Source organism: Castanea sativa, chromosome 5 (genome assembly GCF_040712315.1).
Source record: "Castanea sativa cultivar Marrone di Chiusa Pesio chromosome 5, ASM4071231v1".
Lineage (NCBI taxonomy): Eukaryota > Viridiplantae > Streptophyta > Magnoliopsida > Fagales > Fagaceae > Castanea > Castanea sativa.
The window spans coordinates 10200029-10222726 of record NC_134017.1 but is presented as its reverse complement, the minus strand read 5'-3'; the positions used below and the strand labels follow the sequence as shown (position 1 = coordinate 10222726).

Here is a 22698-nt window from a genome sequence, read left to right as displayed (position 1 = left end):
TAACACATACATATTCATACATGAAAATATATACATATTATAAAGTAAATAGCTAAGGAACAATAAAGAAATAAAGAAAAAGCATGTAAGGACATTAAGGATCCTTATAAAATAAAATGATATTTCATTATATTAAGTTTTAGTACATTGGACCCTTCTTTTCACTGGGATGTGTTACAAGATTCAAATAAATTCAAAAGTCTCAAACTTGGATAGCTTTCTATAGACTTCCAAGACTTGTGAGGTTTGAATCCTCTTAAATCCAAGTGTATTCTCTAGTACCTGTCTTGGGATCCCTCATAGTGTTTTTCCCTATTTCTATTTTCCTGAGATTTAAAGGATTTTTTCAGAGGGTCTTTGTGCTCTAATTTCTTATTGCTGAATGGTTTTTGCTAATGGCTTGATCTCATTTTATAGTACCTTTCTAGGGTTTTTGGTGTACCATTGATGTCCTTTATTTGTTGCCCTGGGTACTAGAACAAATGTTGTGTCAGCAACGTTGGTGTCTGGTTCTTTCTTTATTTTCTCGCTATATTCTTCTTTTGAGGTTTCCCTCTAAAAAGTCTCCAACTAAAATTCATCTTCTAGGGGGGGGGGGGGAGGTCTAGAGGCTGACTTTTAATCTTTTTTTCCAAGGTTTCTAGAGAGGCTTTTTAAAACCCCCATTTTGGTTGCCTCATCCTTTTTCTTTTTTTCTCTAAATAGGTAGATTCCCCCATTTCAGGTTGAAAGATCCCTAGCCACCTTCCTTCATGGTTCACTTTGCTGCTTTTCCCGAGTTACCGGGCTTCCCTTCATAGGTGTTAATTCCTAAGTCCTCATCTGTTTCCAAAGCCTTTTTTTTCTGAGTTGCTAGTGATTGATGGAACATTTCTTTCTTCATTTCTTATGCCCATGAGCATGCTTCTCTGAACTAACTCATAGCTGATTCTTTCTTGCACTTCCCAAGGATCCCCTCCCCAGTTCTGGCAGCTTCTCAGTATCCTAGTCTAGTCTCTTTATGGGCTCCTTGAGGGTTTCACTCACAAAGCCTAGGCCAAGCTTCCTCTGCTTTGGTCAAGCCTTACCCATTCATGAGCTTGAGCTTTCTTTTACTAATTTTAAATGGGCATTGGCTCACGAATTGGGCCTTTTCTATCTTTGAGGGTCCATTAGTTTTTGATTTAAATATTTGTAATATTTTGGACCTCAATAGAAGGAACTAACCCTAACCCTATGGATGTGATTCTATCTGCCCAATCTTTATCTTGTAAGTACAAGGAAACCTTCATAGAACACCCACACAACAACAGACTCAACAGAAGGCCAAGGCTAGAGCACCAATCAACAGCAGGGCAATGGCAATTGATCATCAAAGTTGCAGGTGCTAGGGGCAGAAAACCTCATAGGAGTGGCATTGGTTATGAAGCTGTCAATATCTAGGGAGATAGAATCTATTGTGGTGTAGTTAGTAGCAAAGCCAGAACCACAGGTGAGGCATTGTTGGAAGCTATGGTGGAAGCTGGAATCACAGCAAGAATTCATGGTTTTTAGCAAATTTTGTTTCTAAGTTCTAATAGGGAACTTCTTCAATCCTTTAAGAAGAAAAAGGCTCCAGATTAGCTTGATAGTTCTAGAATGACTGATCTAATTTTCCTAACTCAACATGGTCTTTCCTATAATATGATCTTAGTTCCTCATTTGGCTGTAAAGGAGGTCTGGTCTGTAGCTAAATTAGCAACCTGTGTGCCAATGAGCCAATGTTGGTTTAGGCCACCCTTTTGTGACTTTTGATTTTTTTTTTTATCTCCCTATGAATGGTATTAAAAAAAAAGAACAAAAAAGAGAGGAGATGAATTACTTATGGCTATATGAAATTTTGGATGAAGAATGTGTTGAATGAACAAATATAAAAGTTATGGTATCAAAAAAAGAAAAACATGTATAAAAGTTATTATAAGCTTGTGTATGCAGTTATGAATTAAATAGAACCTTATGACTAACTTTCTTTTTTAAAAGGAAATTATGACTAACTCGATTGCTTTAATTTTAAATAGGTATAGTAAAATGATTAACATATTACATTTTATAAGTTGTAATAGTTACACCCACAACTCTGGTCATAATCAAAGAGGAAATTACTTATGTTTGGTATGCTTTATTATCATGAACCTCTCTTGAAAAATTTATGCTATTCTATTTCAAGTTATAACTCCTAGTAAGTTATGTTATTGTCTTGATAGCCAAGTCTTCAAATACAATAGTATATTTATCATTGGCATTCTTCATGCATTTTGAAAAGTTAAAATGCTTGAAAAGCATGAACATCTAGAGATATCTCTTAGAATTTGTATTATGCTTTTGATTCATATGTTTGGTATCACTATTAATGATAAAGTAAATTTTATTTCCCAAATTTATGAGTTTCATCTTCTATAATATTAACATGATTATTTAGGAAAAATTGTTGTAATAACTTAAAATGAAGAAATTGTTACAATAAATTGATACCAATTATTTTTGTAATCTATTCCAACGCAAATTTTGAACTAATACCTTATTGCAATAATTTGATATTAATCATTTTACAATCTATTGCAATGACAAACACAAAATTACGACAAATATATCATTGCAATAAGTTGGTATCAATTATTTTATAATCTATCGCAATGACAAATTGAAGTAATTATCTATTAAAATGAAGATATTATTGTAATAATTTAATTCAACTTATTTTGATCGAGTATTTGCAATTTATTACAATAAGATTCGTGAAATAATAGCCTATACTTACAAGATATTCAAAACAATATATTATTTATTGCAACAATATATATATATATATATATATATATATATATATTTCATTGCATCAAAGTTGTTATTAAAATATTTAGAGTTTATTGCAACAAAAGTTTTTTTGTTGCACAAACCTATTACCTTAATTTTTATTGTAACATTTGAAATCAACTATTGCAATGACTCTAATGTTATTGCAATGATTTTTTTTTTCATTGCACTAAAAAAAAATTTCTCGTAGTGTTTACATTTCATCTTTGATTTTCTCAAAAAGAAAAATAAAAGTTCAAGTTCCTTTCTTACCAATGGTTGTCAACATACCAGTGTAAATTTATGCCCAAGAAATTCTCAATGAAAGGTTGAAACCTTCAAAGTCAAGAAAGTTTCCAAACCTCCACCAATCCACAAACACCACCAACTTTGCCTTTGATTTTGCTTCCTTTCATCAACCTTTAGCCAATGATGATGTAATTGGTTTTGTTGACATGTTGAAACACATGTCAACTAACAAACAACTCCCATTATTAACCATTTTTTCCCAAAAAAACTCATCAGGGAATTCCTTGCTACATGAGGCAGCAAGTTTTGGAAGTACTAAGTTCTCAAAATTCATTGTTGATCACTTCCCTTTCTTTCTTACCAAGAAAAATATTCTAGGGGACAATGCAATTCACGTGGCCACAAAAAATAAACAACTAAAAGTTTTAGAAGTCCTTTTTAATAGCTCCACGGTAGAATTGCAAATGAGGAATAGTATAGGAAACACCACTTTACATGAAGCTATGTTTTTTCCTATTTGTTATGAAGCCATCAATTATTTATTTTGGGGAGATCCCAACAAGACATATATTTTGAATGAAGATGGCAAATCTCCATTGTGCCTAGTTACTCCTGATAAGCAAATTGTTGGGCTTCTATTACTAGCACCATATGGGAATCGTGGTCTCATTGGAAGGTCTCGACTTGAATTACCATTTTATGTTGCCATAAGGATGGAAAGATTAGGTATATTCCTTACTTTTATTTTATCAAATTTTTATTGTCATCTTATTTAATTCTTTTTAATCTTATAAACAATTGAGCATAATGTATATTTGGTAGGTTCAATAATAAATAGGTGCCATCTAAAATTATTCCTAATTTGCATAAGTTTTGTGCAATAAAATAAAACATAAGGCATTGCATGTTTTGTATCACACTTACTTTGTATTTTCCAATTGGTTTTTTATTATTTTCAAAAAAAAAAAAAAATTTGTGTTTTCCACATTGATTGTAACAAACATATTGCCTGTCATGCATGTTCTAAATTAATATATTCTAGTTAATTATTTCAAATGTCATTCATGTTTTAAATATTTTTTGTTGTTTTTGTTGTTGTAGTTAACTTAGATACATTAGAAGAGGTTTTTAGCAAGAACCCATTACTCTTCCACGTAAGAGACCAAAAAGGGAAGACACCTCTACATTTAGCTGCAGTCAATAATTACATTAAGGGAATTTAGTTCATTTTAACAAAAATCAGACAATAGGCTCTTTTATAGAGCCTAAAGGGTGACCTTCCTATCCATATATCAAGCAAGAAGGGATACATTAAGGCCGTTGAAATATTTCTTGAATAGCAAGGATGCAATCCATCTAAATTATTGAATAGTTTAGGTCAAAATATATTGCATGCTGCGGCAAAGCATGGACAAGACATGTTGGTGAAAAGTATATTTTCAAACCCAAGGTTTGAGAAGCTTCTAAATGAAAGTGAAGAGAATGGACACATAGCTTTGCCTTTGGCCTCTATCAATTTTCATCCAAATGTTATGTGTTCACTTACATGGGATAGGAGAGTTAACTTCAGTTGTCTAAATAAAAAAGGTTTAACAGCTTTGGACATCGTTTGACAAAATGAATTGATAATGAGACAGGTATAAATGATCTTATCATTGATGATTGATCAAATAATTATTGCATAAAAAATAATAAGTTGCAATAACTTATAATTTTTTGTTACAATAGAAGCTTTAATATATTAGGAAAATTGCTATAATAACTTAAAATGAAGAAATAGTTGCAATAAATTGATACCAATTATTTTTGTAGTCTATTGCAACAAAAATTTTGAACAAATACATTGTTGTAATGAAGTTATCATTACAATAATTTGATATTAATTATTTTACAATATATTGCAATGACAAATATAAAACTACAATGAATATATCATCGTAATAACCCTGTATCAGCTATTTCATAATCTATTGCAATGACAAAATGAAATAATTATCTATTACAATGAAGATATCATTGCAATAATTTAATTTGACTTATTTTGTTCGATTATTTACAATCTAGCTATTGCAATAAGATTCGTGAAATAATAGCTTATATCTACAAGATATTCGAAACTTTAAATTGTTTATTGCAACAATAAATAAATATATATATCATTGTATCAAAATGTTATTAAAATATTTGGAGTTTATTGCAAAAAAAGTTTTTGTTGCACAAAACTATTATCTCAAATTTTATTGCAACACCCTGTATCAACTATTGCAATGACTCTAATGTTATTGCAATGATTTTTTTCATTGCAATAAACATGTTTTAATGTGGTGTTTACATTTCATTTTTTGATTTTCTCAACAAAAAAAAAAAAATCAAGCTCCTTTCTTATTAATGGCTGTGGACATATTGGTGCAAATTTATGCCCAAAACATTCTCAATGAAAGGTTGGAAGCTTTAAAGTTAAAAAAATTTCCAAACCTCCACCAATCCACGAACACTGCCCCTCCTTAACTTTGATTTTGCTTCCTTTCATCAACCATTAGCCAATGATGATGTAATTGGTTTTGTTGACATGTTGGAACACATGTCAACCAACAAACAACTCTCATTATTAAACATTTTTTTTTCTCAAAAGAGCCCATTAGGGAATTTCTTGCTCCATGAGACAACAAGTTTTGGAAGCACTAAGATCGCAAAATTCATCTTTGATTACTTCTCCTTCCTTCTTAATAAGAAAAACATCATAGGGGACAATGCAATTGACGTGGCCATAAAAAGTAAACATCTGAAAGTTTTGAAAGTCCTCATTAATAGCTCTACTGTAGAGTTGCAAATGAGAAATAGCATAGGAAACGTTGCTTTACTTGAATTTATGTTTTCTTTTCTCTTTATTATGAAGCCATCAATCTTTTGTTTTGGGGAGATCCAAACGCAGCATATATTTTAAATGAAGACGGGAAATCTCCATTATGTCTAGCTACTCCCGATAAGAAAATTGTTGGGCTTTTATTATTAGCGTCATATGGAAATCGTGGTTTCATTAGAAGGTCTCGACTTGAATTATCATTTTATGTTTCCATAAAGACGAAAAGATTAGGTATATTCCTTGATTTTATTTTGTCAAATTTTTTATTGTCACCCTATTTAATTCTTTTTAATCTTATAAACAATTGAGCATAATGTATATTTGGTAGGTTCAATAATAAATAGGCGCCATCTAAAATTATTCCTAATTTGCGTAAGTTTTGTGCAATAAAATAAAACATAATGCATTTTATATTTAGACATAATCTTATAAACAATTTAAGATTGCATAATCACATCAATGGTAACATTATTTGACATTTTTGGAAAAGTTGTTGAGTTATTTATTAAGTTATTGGTTGACTAATTTGCAAATCTGTTCTGTGAGGCATATTGCATATTATGTAATTTGTCTCCATACACTTAAGGGCATTCAAGGTCTCAATGGCCAATTTCATTTTCTTTGCATGTATGTTTGTTTGGAAAATGAAAATATATATTTTCCCAAAGTTGTATGTCATAAGATTCAATGAAAAATTGCAATGTACTTGTTTTCCATTCGATTAACTAAGATATTGATAATAGTTGATTTTCATCCATATTTGATTCACATGATATAGTAACTTGGGTCTATATTTGGCATTGGTGTCATCATGTCACACTATCACCCTTTCAATTAGCTTCAAAAAGTAGTTGTTTTTAAATTGTAATGTGCTAAACATATATGAGAAATCATCTCCTTTGTTATGGTAACTAACATGTGACATTTTAGTTCGTGACAGATTATTTTTTTGGTTAATGATTATTCGGCTCAAGTGGAAGGTTGAAGAATTTGAAACCCATATAGCCCGACCCAACCGAAGTTTACAGAATTTTTTCAAAATAATGTATTTTTATTTAGCCCTCGCCAGTTTTTAGGCTGCGTTTGGTTCGACGGTAAACCAATTCCGGACGGAAAATCATTTCTGGAAAAAATATTTTCCCGTAAAGAAAATGTACTCATGCTGTTTGGTTGCACCATGGAAAATAAGGGCAGCAAACAAATTCCACTGTTTGGCATTTTCTGAAATTCGTTTTACTGTATTCATTTTCCCATGTTTGGTTTGTTCACACATTTTACGGAAAATATGAAATGCATTTACAAATAAAAACCTGCATTGCCTAGATGAACCTGTAATAGCACAAAAATAATCATCCACTTCAACAGTTACAAAAAGCATCACAAAAATAATCATCGACTTCAACATCAACAAAGAGCATCCGAATATCACGTGGTAATATTTATATCAAAACGCACATAATGTACTTTCACCATTACAAGTCCATGGTATGCAAAATTGATACCTACACGTGGTATCTGAACAGTGCACATGTGCCCTACATGCTTAAAGTCACCACACATAACTTGGGCAATTGTATCGTCCCAATAATACAAAAGAGTTCACATCCTACAGGTTACAAATACATACATAGGCTGCTTACCGATAATACAATTGTCACATATATCATACAATGTTAGGATCATACTAGTACTACATCACACACAATCCCTACCATCACAATCAGCACTAAACAGACAAGTCAAAGTCGAGTGAACAAATAACTATCCATCCAAAGCTTCCTCAACTTAGCAGTCTTGGCCAAAAATCCCCTAGCTACCTTCTTATTTTCACACAAATGGTCAAAGGCAGTTGCGAGCATATCTTCACTATACCCATCCGCCGCCATAGCCATCACCTCAGAGTAAAGACTATTAAAATCAATAGGCCCCCGACTGATTTCTTTCAAGGCCACAGCAATTTCCTTAAGCTGATCAGACAAATCAGTCAGAGCGCTATCATCAGAGGGAGGTGCACGGCTTCTTTTGCGGGACTTTGAAAGTGTGGACCCAGTGGTGGACGATTCTACCACATTCTTCCCCTTATCCACCACACCCTCCTCCCCATTATCAGCCACCATCTCAGTGCTCTCTGCATTGTCATGCTCTGTGTCAATATCAACATATGACTTAGCAAAGCTTCCTGTGGCCAAATCCTTACCCACTACAATGGCCAACTCATCATACAACTCTATCTTCTTGTTCAAAAAATCAGCATGCTTCCGATGCGCCTGTAAGGGAGACAGGAACATACAATAACAATGCAATGATCACTTCACTCATAAATTCAATATTCAATTCAATATTGATGTCATTAGATGATTTATGTGAATGATAAACAAGTATAAACTATTATTACCACAAGAGACATAATCCATGATTTATGGGATAAGAACAATAGAAAATATAATGCACAAATATAGTTGAAAGCCATACCATAACTTCCTCTTGGTACGTCTTGGCATCGCACGTGATCATTTTTAAGCTATCATCCCAACCGAACCCACTCTTCTTTTGAAGAGTTTGAATGGTAGTCCACATTGTCCTCAAAGTACACATTCGATTCTCAACATACGAGGGGTGGCACTCGACCCCAAACTGTTCAGTTATCGCCTTGGCGACAGTAGCGAAGGAACCGGGCTTAAAAGTGTTCGAGGGCTTGTTGCCCTTCGTGGCCTCTTCGGCAAGTACAGTTAGCATCGTCGTGTGCATTGGTGGCAACCATCGAAATTGCTTACTACCCACCTTTTCTTTCCCTTTCGACATTACTACATATGATAATTGCATAGTGAGACTAGCATTTAAACAATCCAAGTAGCATTCACAAATTACTGTGCATATGAACAACAAATCAAACACACATACAACCACGATTATAGATGTGCACAACAGAACGAAACAACTATTGGAAATAACAATGTATTGTTGAAAATAATACTCCTTACACCACCAGAAGTCTACAGTAAATAGATTAAACATATATAAAACAAGAATACAGTACATATGACAATCACATAAATCTAAATAAAGTTCTACTCTCCACTCCTGGTATAATCAGACCACATAGCTTTGCAGATCTCATCTCTCTTAGCATTCCACACTCTACTGTCTTCAAGGGACTCCCGACGTGACTGTGTTTCTTGTTGGGAGCCACTACCCTCTACTTGGTTCATTGCAGCTTCCATAATATAGTCAGCAGGATCAACCCCCATAATGTGATTATGAATCACACAACATGCTAACACTACTTTCACTTGTGTTTCAAAAGACCAAAATGGTTCTGCATCCAATACTTGAAAACGTTTCTTCAACACTCCAAAACCTCGCTCAATGGTAGTTCTCAAGGAAGAGTGTCGGAGGTTGAACAATTCTTGTTCATTCTCAGGAGGACGATCACTAAACTCTTTCAAGTGATATCGCACACTCCGATAGGGTGACAAAATTCCATTTTTATTACCATACCCAGCATCACCAAGATAATACTTACCTACATATGTTCAAAAATAAAACCAAATCACTACTATGCTTCGAAAAATGCACAAAATTTATTAAACTAATAAACTCAAAAGGTGAAGTCATCCTATAATACCTGAGGGAATTGAAAATCCCCGTGGCCTAGCAAATGCATCATTTAACACACGTGAATCATGTGCACTGCCTTCCCATCCAGCCAATACATAAGTGAACTTCAAGTCAAAACTAATGGCAGCTAACACATTTTGTGTGGTTCCACCTTTGCGACCACGAAACCTTCCTTGTATCTCAGGTGGCACAGATGCACGAACATGTGTACCATCTATCGCTCCAACACAATCCTAATTTTCGACAAACATAATGATTTAGAATTACACAAACTTTCACAATTTACACATATACACAAGTCTTAATATTTACCTTGAAATAGGGGTAGAACCTTCTGCTATCCCTTATCTCTGGGGGTGTATCTTCGCTAGGCAGTCTTATTAGAGCTCTATATAATTTCAGGACCCCCCTAAGGACGACGTTGAAGTATCTATGGACAGTTTCAGTTGATCTATGGAACCGACTACCAATTACATGAAACCTCACATTATGACCAATAATGTGTAAAAAAATTAGCACTTGCTCCGTAACGGACATGTGCGTAGTAGGGCGTATGTGCTCCCCCTCAATGAGGATGTGACATAAGTGGTGGAAAGCTATAGGTTTCATCCTAATTTGACTAACACAAAGTCTCTCACTTCCATGCAGAATACTATTTATGTAATGCTCTCTATCGGCTGCATGATTAACATAAGGCGCCCTAGGCAGTCGTCTACGTCGCAATTTCCTTACCAACGCAACCCCCACAAGGAGGACAGATGCAACTGAGGCAAGAACTGCTGCTTTGGTTTTTTTCTTCATCTAAAACATCACAAACATTGTGGTCTAAGAGGTATGCAAACAAGCATGATATTGAGTACACAGTATATAAAAACAACCACAACAGTAAAACAATCCAAATTCAAGCAATCTATAGTATTTTTTTTTTGAACAAGTGAGATCAAAACCATTATGAGCAGCCATAAAATGTTTAATTCCCCTCTAAATAATAATCTAAACATTTTCTACCTAAACAGTAGAGTACCCATCAACAAAAACACCAAGAGCAGAAAATCCCCAACAAATCACATTGCATTTATATTTCTATATAATTGTAAGAGCAGCACAATTGAATTTCTGATATCAATAATTAAATAAATAACTAGATAATTAAAAAAAAAGTAAATCAATAATTAAATAGGTATTTAATTAAATAATTATATATATATATAACCCATATCGGTTCAACCCAGAGCTGCATTGCCTAGAGGGTGGGTTGGAGGTTTGGTCGGGTTTTGTAGAGGGGTGGGTCGGAGGTGTGTGGGTCGGAGGTAGGTGGATTGGGTTTTGTAGAATGGGTTGGAGGTGTGTGGGTGAGGTGGGTGGATCGGGCTTTGTGGAGTGGGTCGGAGGTGGAGTGGGTCGGAGGTGGGTGGTTCGGGCTGTGTAGAGTGTGTCGGAGGTGGGTGGTTCGGGTTGTGTATAGTGGGTCGGAGGTTGTAGAGTGGGTCGGAGGTTGTGGGTGAGGTTTTGTAGAGTGGGTCGGAGGTTGTGGGTCGGAGGTGGGTGGATCGGGCTGTGTAAAGTGGGTCGGAGGTGTGTGGGTGTGGGTTTGTCTAGTGGGCCGGAGCTGTGTGGGGATCGGAGGTGTGTGGGTGAGGTTTCGTCCAGTGGGCCGGAGCTGTGGGTCGTTTGGTGGGCCGGAATTGCGAGAAACGGTGGAGGAAACTCACCGTGGGAGAGTGGCTGCGCTCGTCGGACGGTGGGTGAAGCTCGGACCGGCTTGAGGCAGGGAGTGGAGCTTGACTGGAGCTTGACTTGAGGCAGCGAGAAGGCGAGAGGAAAATAGGACTGAAACGGTTTGAAGGTAAAATACAAATGGAAAAGAATTTCCGGGTCAGAGGCCGTATTTTACAGTCAACTGTTTGCAATTTTCCGTTTGACCAAAATTTCAGCACCTGCCAAACACCCGAAAACGCGGAAAACCATTTCCTGAAACCGTTTACCGTCGAAACAAACACAGCCTTAATCAAATTGATAAGGCTTCCCACATGTGTCTTCCTCTTATTGGTACAAAATCTATTCTTATCTTGATAAATTAATTTTTTTCCCCATCACTCATCAGTTTCTAGGCAAATACATGTAGTCTACTAACTTACTGTCTTTGACTTACAGTACAATTACAATTACACACCACTAACACCTTAGAGCATCCACAAAGGTAGAGTCATAAATTTAGCAATTTGGCTTCACAAAAAGCTACTTTATCTATTTTTCCACCTTACTTTACAAAAAATCCAACATTAATGGTTTTATTTTAGCTTTCAACACAATAAAATAATATATAAAAAAAACACCATAGCCACCTCCACCAACAACCACAACCACCATTCTATTTTATGTTGTTTGGTTTGGATTTTTAAGTTGATTGATTTTTCTTGGCAACCAAACAAGAGTCCAGGATTTTTGTTTCTTGCTTAATTTTTTATTTGTGTATTTGGTGGATTAGCAATGGCGAACAAGGAGATAATCATTAATGGTGCTGAGTTGGATCAAACGGGGGAGAGTTCCTACGATCTTGATCAACCCGACGACGGTGGCAATTATGATGCCAGGGTTTCAGAGCTAAATAGGAAGACCAAATCTTTGGAGCGCGAGAAGCTTTAGATGGTGAACTTGAATTCAATAAGCAAGGAGCGAATCAAGAAACAGAATTTGGAGATTGGAGAGCTTCGAAACGATAATGCATCGAAGAAGGAAAAGCTCAAAAAGATGGAGAAAGAGATTGAATGGTCTGGAGAGGGGCTAAAGACTTTGTAGTTGGTGGCCAAGAGAGCAATGGAGCTCAAGACTGAGGTTTCGAGGATGCAACATGATTTCGTCAATGAGCAAAGGCGACGAGGTGAATAGGGAAGTGAGTGAATTGAAGAGGGCTTGCTACAGTATCAGGAGAGAGAGAGAGAGAGAGATGAGTTGGAAGATAAAAAAGAGGAGAAAAGAATTAAAAGCAAGTAGCAACTTGCTACAGTAAACAAGTACTAGTACTTATTTAGAGTATCATTATTGGTGGAGGCATATTGCTATAATGTTATTTTTGCCTCCTCGAACTACAAAATGTTTTGCTTCATTGGTGGTGCCATAGCCAAAAAAAATTTGGCTCCATACTATAGTAAACAGGTACTAGTACACAGCTAAACTTTTTCCTAATTTAAGCGATACTCGACATTGCTAATGTCGATTTCTACTTAAAAATACACATAAAACTTAAATTTGAGGATATCAAATTTTACACAGAATTTGATTTTGTTAAAATCGATTTTGTTAAAATTGAGTTCTAAAACAGGGGCATTTTGCTAAATATTTTGAAAAGATGAATATTTTGCTCCATAGTTTTAAAATTAAGGATATTTACCCATTTTTCCCCTAATTTGAGTTTTATACGTTTGACTTTTGAGTAATGTTTTGACTTGTTTGTACTGCCAAGAATTTTGGTAATCTCTTGGAATTTGAATGAGCAATGCAATGAATATAATTTTTATACTACTTTTATAATTTATAGAGATGATAGATGGTAATTAAACAATATTACTTTCATATACACCTCCCACTAGTCCGAAACCTCTAATCCTATACATAGTGATTTTTTTTTAGGAAACAGTAATACTTATTAGAATACAAAAACATAAAAATAGTATATAGAGTTTTTTAAACAGACTTATAATATATTACATAACCAGAGTACTACTACAAAATGACCTAAATTTTGTAGGAGTAGCCTGAGGTTATAAGGACTAAAACTCTAACACACACAACTAATGTAAGATAAACATTTCTATTTTTTTTTAATACATAGTGATTAGTGTCACTATACCTATCCAATATATATATCATAATGACACCGAACATATTGAATTTGTATCGGACAATCTTTAATTTCTAGGACGGTTAGGATGAGAAAGAAAGTGCTCTTAGGAAATGCATAAAGAAAACCTAGTTTAGTTGTAGGGCCTATTCGTTCAGCTTATTATTATTTTTCAATATATACCTGCAGTTTTTACATGATAAACAAAATAATATGATGAAAATAAACTCATCTAAATGCAGGCTTTAATTTTTTCAGTTTGTGTTCATGAGAAATTACATTTTACTCCCATAAATTATGGATCAAGATCCTCTAAAGTTTCTAGGACATATTCTTTCAGGTAAAATTTCTTTAATTCTCACCTTCCTTTTAAAATAAAAGACTAAGATTATGGAGAAATTATTAGGTCAATTAGGAGGACTACTGACGTGGTCTTCCTGACCTCCCAACCAATAAAATGCTTTTATTTATGTAAATGTGACATCATCTGGTAATTTTTATTTTTTATTCCTTGTGCTGAGTAGGAAACTCACACATACATTTGCATAGATGTCATTATCTCATTGATTAGGGAGGACCACGTCAACAGTCTTTCCGGTGTAAATAATAATTTCTCCTATGCCATTTCATTAAATCACAAACCTAAAAACTAATGCTTTCCATAAAAAAAAACTCAAACTCAATCACAGAAATCTAAAACTGCCTCACTCTCCCCTCCTACTACCAATCTCCGGTGACAACCCACACTACCACCAATCATGAATCCGCTAAAAACCCACATGTGACCAAATTCAATCATACATACATACCATAATCCAAAAGGAAAACCAACAGGAAAGTCTTAATAAAAGTGACAATATATGTTTAATTGCCATTGTTGTTATATTATGACTTGTGTGAAACCTGTGGCTGGTTTTGTGATTGAAATTAAAGATACATTCTTTTTCCTTTTCTTGATAACCTGTGGATGATCTTTTGATTTTTAGATTATTGACTACACTGTAATACATTTGGGAAATATAAGAATACCCAAATCGGATCTGGCTTGGTGGTGGAGTCTGATTGGAGTGTGGTTCTGGTCGTACCATCCATTAAACCGATACTGGTACTCCTTCAATATGTATTGAAAAATATACCTAATTTGGCTATACTTGCCTATATCAGCATGCATTGGGGTTTCAACCAGTACAATAATTTTTTTTTTAATTGTTATCTAAGCTAATACATTGGTTAAGGTGAGCTAGTATGTATAAAATATGTGGATATTAAATTTTATCTTGATAAACATAAAATTTAATATATTCATACTTAAATAATACAAATATATATTTATGAATAGAAATATATAAATAGCAGTAATCCCAAAACAATATACCGGTATCAACCGATACCGAAATATTTTGTTCCCCTAATCAAACTGAAACAACCTCCTATACGAAATTGATTTCCTTGGATAGAACACCAACGATTGGTAGCAAGAGGGGGAGAGTGAGGCAATTTTGAGTTTAATAGTGAGTTAGTTTGAGTTTTTTTTTTTTATGAAAATAATTAATTTTTAGTAGATTGATGAGGTGGCAAAATCTTGGCCTTTTATTTTAAAAGGACTTTTAGGATTACGGGAATTATATCTGTTAGAGTACTCTTAAGAACTCTAGAGGATCTTAATCCCTAAATTATACCCCATTTTACACTTACCCTCCTAGACTATGAGAATGTACACTTTACTCCCTAAACTATTACCAATGTAATATTTGCCCCTCTAAGTTATGAGAGTGCATACCCTTCTATTACTCGTGAAATACTTTGCACCCTTACCCCATGGGTAGTAGATTAGGAAAGTAATTGTGCATTCTTATAATTTAGAGGGGTAGGTGTAAAAGGAGCAATAGTTTAGGGGGGTAAAATACGCATTCTCATAGTTTAGGGGGGTTAAATGTAGAGGGGGTATAGCCTAAGGTGATAAAAGTGTTCTTTCTTATAGTTTATGAGGGTAAGCATAAAAGGATCATAGCTTAGGCGGTAAAGTATAATTTTCTCTTATTTTTTATGATGCCTCTCCTAGTTGGATTACAAGTGACAAAAAACCTATCATATTTGGAGGGAATTAGTTGATTAAATTTAGTATTCACAAGGTTCAATAGAAGATTAGTCAAGACTTGACAAATGTTGTATATTTTGGAATACCTTTATGTTTGGTCCATATCTACCATGATAGCAGGTCAAACGGTCGAGTCATAAAGGTTGATTGTTAGAAGTGTAAATATGGGATTTTTTTGGGGTTAAAACCAGTTTTGAAGTGTTTCAGATGGTTAGTGAGTTTTGTGAACATTTGTTGATATTAAATCAACCAAGATATTTCTTCAAAGTGAAAGGTGTTTATTGAAAAGCTATGACTCATTTCCCATAAATAGTGATCCATATTAAAATTTTATGAGAGGCCCCTTCACCATTATATACAAATTCATGAGAATTTTTTCAAGAATGCTACTTGAAGAATTCTTGGCTTATTTAATTTTACCTTTGTGGATAAATTTGCAGCAATCTTTTTAATTTTTTTTAGAAGAAAAAAAGATGTATTTAATTTAATTAAAATTTTAATTAAACTTGTGATTTGACAGATGACTATCTTGTTAAACCAATGACTCTGGCTTGTAACCCATTCCGCGTCAAGTTGCGGTCTGAATTTAATAAATATGTTTCCACATCCAACCATTCTTGAAAAAATAATAATAATACAATTGTTAACTTTTTTTCTCTTTTTTTAATGGACCATGAATTATTTTGGAGTACACTAGTGTGCTTCAGTGAAACAAAACAAAAGTAGTTTGAAATTTGAATTAACCAAATTACATCATAGAAGTAGAATTCAACGGACGGACGAAGTGATTTACATGTTTTCTTTTTTTGAAGTAAAAAGCATGTGCAGATAAGTGAAAGTGAGTCGTGTGATAATGACCAATTAATGAAGCTTAAGATTAGGAAAAAGCTTAAAGTTTCAAACCATTAATGGCCCAGTTCTTGCACACTTTCTACGAATTTTTCATGCATGCATGAATGACCGATGGCCAAGAAATCCGTGGATATTAATTATTCATCGTCACTAACCAGAATCAGTCTTAACATTACCAGATAAAAACTGCATTTTTTTTTATCATACTCGATTAACTTTGAAATTTCAAAACATCATTTGAGACAACCGACCTAAATAGCGATTTTAAACTTCATAGGTATAGTGAAGTGATATATAAAGTCTGCCCTTTAAGAAAGGGTAGAAACTGTTACACATACCAGGTTGCACTCACGTGTGAATTTGGGCTGAAATCCTGAATTTGTAACAGACCGACTCGATAGCACTTGGAAGATTACCCTTGTTAAAACAGACAGACAGACGGAATTTAAAGCAAACAAGGGCTGAAATCCTGAGTTGAAAACAAAATAAAACTACACTTTTAGGAAAACAGGTAGAATCAAAGAGAACAAAGACGCATCTAACAGAGAAGCATTTTTCTTGGATTTGGGATGACGCCACCAGAGTGAGACTTCAGACTCAGATAATCCAGCAAACTGCAAGAGAAACAATGAATAAATAAATAAATCTCCTTTTTTTTCTTTTACGGAATAAATGTCGGTTATTTTAGATGGAAGAATTTTTTATAACTTGTGCCAAAATGCGTACAAGTTATAAAAATATCTTACCGCAACCATGAATGGGGATCATGTTACGTACCAGCATCAGAGGTTGTTAAAATGTTCAGGAGCAATAACATCCCCAGTAAAATTTTCAAACATTCCATCCGAGGAGAAACCATATTCTCCATGATCAATATGAAAAGGACTCGGAACAGGAGCATTAATGGAGAAGAAACCAGGATCTCCAGAAAAATCATTTGTTGATGCATCGATATCATTGAGAAAGCTTTCGTAGTCAAAAGGCTGACCTCCAGTGAATTCATTCCGCATCTGTTCACTTGAAAATGCTTCATCCATCTGGGTCATCAAAGCGTTGCTTTGGTTTCCACAACTAGTACTACCTCCAATGGTTGGTAAGTTGGTTTCAAAAGGCAATGTTACAAAAGGCATCTGTTCACTTGAAAATGCTTCATCCATCTGGATCATCAAAGCGTTGCTTTGGTTTCCACAATTAGTACTACCTCCAATGGTTGGTAATTTGGTTTCAAAAGGCATCTGTTCACTTGAAAATGCTTCATCCATTTGGATCATCAAAGCGTTGCTTTGATTTCCACAACCAGTACTGCCTCCAATGGTTGGTAAGTTGGTTTCAAAAGGCAATGTTACAAAAGGCATCTGTTCACTTGAAAATGCTTCATCCATCTGGATCATCAAAGCGTTGCTTTGGTTTCCACAACTAGTACTACCTCCAATGGTTGGTACGTTGGTTACAAAAGGCAATGTTACACTCTGAAAGCCTTGAGTGTTCTTTGCTGCTGGAGCTTGTTGCTGTTGTGATAATATATCTGGCTCATTTGCAACCGCGGTCTTCAAGACTTGATCAACCAAAGTCATTGGTGCATGTTCCTCCATTTCATATCTGGACTGAATATGCTCTGAACTGGTACCATCTTTGTCTTTGCACCCCAGCATATGCGGCTGAGCCTTTTTTTTAAGGCTATCACGGTATTTCTGCACCATGAAATAGTGAACAGTGAGTATCCTTTACAGAAAGAGAAATCTGACTTCATAAACTATCACTCAACAGGTGAGATTTTTCCTTAAGAGGCATCTGACTCGGTAACTTGATAAATCACCATTTCACACCAAGTTTTAAGTCAAGAACACTTGATATCATATTCAATAGAAATGCACATGCTGGGGAAAAATCAGTTAAGGACATAATAAGAATAACAATTACCTGAAGATGGCTGGAAACCTTTTCCCTACCAACATCTTCAAACCCTTATGGTCACTTTGCAAAATTTGTAAAATTTTGCTGGGAGTCGCATCTGCATCAATATATATAAGATTAGGGTTGTCCAAAGACCCGGCCAACCCGACTCATCCGCCGCCGCCGACCGAACCCGACCCGCCGCCGACTGAACCCGACTTCTCCGGCGGTCGGAAACGGGTTTGTTCCTTCAAAACCCGAGTTTGGCGGGTCGGATGTCGGTTTTCCTTCTCCAGAATCCGATCAAAACCAATCTGACCGATCTGTGAGATTACCGGCGATATTTGGTAGATCCGGTGAGATTTAAACCATTTTCGTCAAGATCTCGGCAAGATTTCACCGGATTTGGCCAAGATCTTGCCGAAAATGGCCTAAATCAGGCCGGATCTGGAGAAACTTCAAAAAATTTTGCCGGATTTTCGCCATTTTCATGCCGGATTTTCGCCGTTTTCACGCCTTTTTTCGCCATTCTCACACTTGTTCTTGCCGTTTTCTGGATTTTCGACCCCGACCGACCCGTCCGCCGTCATCTGATGGTCTGATCCGCCCGATCCGTTCATTCCGGCGGTCGGCGACGGGTGCATTTTTTGGCCACCTGATTCTAGCGGGTCGGTTCCGGGTTGGGCACAAACCCGACCCGGACCGACCCGTGGACAGCCCTATATAAGATATTGTAATACAGGCTAAAATGCTACTAGTGAAGTATGGGATGGAGTGCACAAACAATCATAACGGCTGAGTTTAATTACCTGTCTTCAGAAACAAAATTCCATTCTTAAAAAACAAAATTTTATATTCTTGGACTTACAGAAACATAAAACAACCCTGGCAGATTGCATATAATAAAAATAACCCTTAGTACAGATATTTTTCCCGGAAGTTGCTCTAAGAGAATAACCCAAACAACTAATAAAATGATTATTTTCAACCTCATTGAACTAACCACAAACTAATGATTCCAAAATTAACATTAGTTGTTGTTTCAAAAAAGGAAATATTAGTTGCATAAAGTGACACGCTAGTATGATAAATACATACCCTTAAAGAAAAAGGGTAAAACCTGTTTTACACACACGTTCATACATAGGTATTTTTGAACTGAAATCATTAGTTGAAGACATGAGTTACTCACGATTTCAGTTCAAAATAACCTGTGTATGGACGTTTGTGCAAAACAATGTGCGTGTAATTTACACTACCTTCAGGGAAAAAAAAAAAAAGAAAAAAGAAAAGAAAAGAGGACAGATGCATTATATGAATTTATTGAATGATTGCAAATAGTCGTACAGAAGCTTTACAGAATTAAGGCTCCATACAATGTGCTATATTTCTCAGCGAGAATAATTAAAATGGACATATTTAACTTATGGAGAAGTAGTTCCAGTACAGTTGCTCCATATGTTTTCCTTCCCATATCTAACAAACACTTTTTTAGTCATAAATGGGCCACTAAATTACTTTAAAGTAATTGACTTCTCCAACTTGCACCATTAAAAGCAAACGACAAAGTGAACATAAGCAGATAAATGACTAGAGTGTGAGAACAACAAATTCATGCAGATAAGATTAGGAAAAAGACTCATACTAGCAGCGCCCCCCAGTTTTTGCACACTTTCTTCAAACTTTTCATGAAAGTCTGGTGTCCAAGACATCCGCTGATTTTTCACTCTAGACACATTATTGAAAAACATATATTTCCACACCATCTTAAGAACACTCAATGGGATAGGCTTCAGCAGATAATCACAGGCGCCATTTTCCAAACTCCATCGAACAATATTGTTAGGTTGACCATCCTCAGATGTCACAATGTAACATTATAAATATTGAGATGTTAGATTCACAAAATTGTTAATGAAACAGAAAATGACATACATATCCAAGAAAAAGACACACACACACACACAGGCCTGTGTACTTACCAATAACAGGCAAATCCATCTCTCTACCAATTCTAAGAAGCTCAAATTCATTCATATCAAGCAAGCATTGTTCAATTATAATAATATGAAATACGCTTCCCTCCATCCTTAGCAGAGTTGAAGCATCCTCCACTCGATTGCATTCAGTAACTGAAAATATTTGTGCTTCAGGTAACTGGTCGAATTGCCATTTAAATTAGAAAAAAATTATAGAAAAGGAATCCTATCAGAAGCTTTGTTAATGGAAGCATTGCTCAAAAACTAAACCTAACTCAGATAACAAAATCAAAACCAATCCAACCAAGAAATCCAATCCCCAGATTTAAGAAGGAAAAAAAAAAATCCTTATATTTTGCCTTCACACTACTCTCACTCACTGGACAAGGCCTAGCTACCTCGAATTAGCCAAAGATTTTCTGTTTTGTTATTGGTGGGATGCGGGTATTCACAATTTTTATATTGATATTGAAGTAAAGCTTTTTCAACTTGAGGTGAACAGAGGGACCTTCTTTGGCATTATTTTTGAAAGAGGCAAGTATTTCCCAATGGTGGTTGAACAATATTGAACATGCTATATTAGGAAGTAAACTTCAACAATTTTTTACCTTCAAAGAAGGGGACATGGATTTTTTTGCAATTTAGCACCATTTTGCTAACAATTTCATTAGTTAGCATGTTTTCAAAACTATTTGAACTCAAAACTTGATTTTTACGGCTCAAGATGCTAGTTTGTAAAATTATTTTGCAAACTTGACTACTAACTAAATAGTTGCTAAAATGATGCTAAATGACAAATTTTTTCAACGCTGCTACAGTGTGTTATGATCCTAATGTCCTACATTGATTAAGTATAAACTTAACCATATGTTTATAAGCTCTAGGACACTCTCCTCTTACCAACTGATTTTTAAGGGTGAGTTTTACCTATGTTGTTTGTCAGCAATTTAGAGAAACAAAAATATTGATCCATTAAGAGATTACTGACCATCTAATTCTCCATCTGGATTGCACGACAGAGGATTGCACAGAGAGCAAATATTCAAAAGATTTAATGACCATCTAATTCTCCATCTGGATTGCACAGAGAGCAAATATTCAAAAGAAGAACAAAACACTCCTTAATTGTTTTGTTGAATTCTACTTCCGGGCCTTATCCGTTGAATTTCCAATTCTCCATCTTAATTGGTAGATATCTTAATTGGTAGATTTCACCGGAAGTAAATATTCAAAAGAAGAACAAAACACTCATTAATTGTTGAATTCTACTTCCGGGCCTTCTCCGTTGAATTTCCATCGGCTCTTCTCCGTAAAGCTTTCTGTCTTCTCATAACCAAAAAAAAAAAATAAAAAAAAAAAAAAAAATAAGTTTTCTGTATTCTCATAAAAAAAAAAAAAAAAAGTATATAAAATTGAGAAGAAACATTTTCAAAAGAGAAAACCCAAAACAAAATCGAATCTAATCCAAACACCTAAATCAAAGCAATCCAACATACCCAAAACTAAATCATATTTCATACCCAAATCTAAAATATAAAGATAAAAAAAACCTTTACCAGGGTATGCCGACGATCTTGCGATAACGCTTCAACTCAATCCAATTTGATGGTGGCCCTTGTGATAGCGCTACAACTCAATCCCTTAACATGCTGACTCGCAGCCATTCGAGACCCGCAGTTTAAACTCAATAAAAAACGAAAGGAATAAGAAGTCACCTTCATATCCAAATATCCGAAGGTTCGCCTCCATTTCTTGCAGACTTTGCTGATCGTGATCCACAATCAAAACTCTCAAACCAAGGGGAAAATTATTGAAATTTGTGTCGCTTTCCTTCAACAAGGCATTGCCATTGTTCTTCATGTGGAACATGATGAATGGAAAAAAACTGTGTTCGAGTTTGATAGGTTGAATACTGAGTAAATTCAAATGGATTAGTACCGATAAGAACACGATTGCGTCCACCATATATATAAGCATTCTGCAGGGGAAAAGGAGAACGTTTGCTGGAATGTACGGGTCCCACTGCCACAAACATCACAAATAATTTTATTTATCTGTATATATTAAGGGAAAAATTGAGCTATTTTTAAATTAACCAGTTTTTTTTTTTTTTTTTGAAGAAAGAGAGTTTTTTCGTTACAAAAGAAGTGGTTCGAATTACGAAACTTTATAAATTTTGAGTTTTGTTTTTTTGGGAAAAGTAGTTTTTTAGTTTTTTTTTGCTAAACTAATTAAGTAGTTTTTAGTTTGCAAAATAGATCATATCTTTAGCTTTAAAAAAAAAAAAAAAAACTCAGTATTAAAAAAAAAATCAGAGATTAAACAAAAGATTGAACTTTGGTCTTATGCAGAAATCCATTCCACGCGTGTTGGCCTATTGGATCGTATTATTTTTATTTGACTATTAGAGGGTTGGCAGGGGAGCCTATTGCAGCGTATTCTTTCTCTTTTGTTTAATCTCTGGTTTTTTAATTTTAACTAAAGATATGATCTT

The 22698-nt window shown here is 34.8% G+C and overlaps 2 protein-coding genes and 1 long non-coding RNA gene across 4 annotated transcripts; all 3 read right to left on the bottom strand.

Annotated features, from left to right (window-relative positions):
* Positions 1–7662: 7662 nt before the first annotated feature.
* On the bottom strand, positions 7663–8725 carry LOC142634709 (uncharacterized). Its single transcript, XM_075808980.1, has 2 exons — positions 8396–8725; positions 7663–8190 (listed from the first exon to the last, which is right to left on the bottom strand). Exons 1-2 carry the CDS (start codon positions 8723–8725, stop codon positions 7663–7665), a joined length of 858 nt encoding a protein of 285 aa, XP_075665095.1.
* A 677-nt stretch (positions 8726–9402) lies between these two features.
* On the bottom strand, positions 9403–9973 carry LOC142634305 (uncharacterized). The gene is made up of 3 exons (XR_012844107.1): positions 9854–9973; positions 9549–9774; positions 9403–9446 (listed from the first exon to the last, which is right to left on the bottom strand). It is a non-coding gene; the product is annotated as an uncharacterized LOC142634305 (long non-coding RNA).
* A 6622-nt stretch (positions 9974–16595) lies between these two features.
* On the bottom strand, positions 16596–20801 carry LOC142634268 (uncharacterized). 2 transcript variants are annotated; one of them, XM_075808562.1, is made up of 4 exons: positions 19871–20801; positions 18253–18343; positions 17110–18023; positions 16596–16946 (listed from the first exon to the last, which is right to left on the bottom strand). In XM_075808562.1, exon 3 carries the CDS (start codon positions 17982–17984, stop codon positions 17115–17117), a length of 870 nt encoding a protein of 289 aa, XP_075664677.1. In that variant the 5' UTR covers positions 17985–18023; positions 18253–18343; positions 19871–20801; the 3' UTR covers positions 16596–16946; positions 17110–17114. The 2 variants fall into 2 exon arrangements, with proteins under 2 accessions (XP_075664677.1, XP_075664676.1); XM_075808561.1 differs by lacking the exons at positions 18253–18343; positions 19871–20801 and having other exon boundaries at positions 17110–18229.
* Between the last annotated feature and the right edge of the window lie 1897 nt (positions 20802–22698).

What these genes read in the sequence shown, in the direction of transcription:
- LOC142634709 (XM_075808980.1), bottom strand. Translation starts at nt 8,725, where the DNA reads ATGTCGAAAGGGAAAGAAAAGGTGGGTAGTAAGCAATTTCGATGGTTG. An exon ending in CGTACCAAGAGGAAGTTATG is followed by an intron (nt 8,191 to 8,395) that starts GTATGGCTTTCA and finishes TCTCCCTTACAG; the next exon opens with GCGCATCGGAAGCATGCTGA.
- LOC142634268 (XM_075808561.1), bottom strand. Translation starts at nt 18,032, where the DNA reads ATGGTGCAGAAATACCGTGATAGCCTTAAAAAAAAGGCTCAGCCGCAT.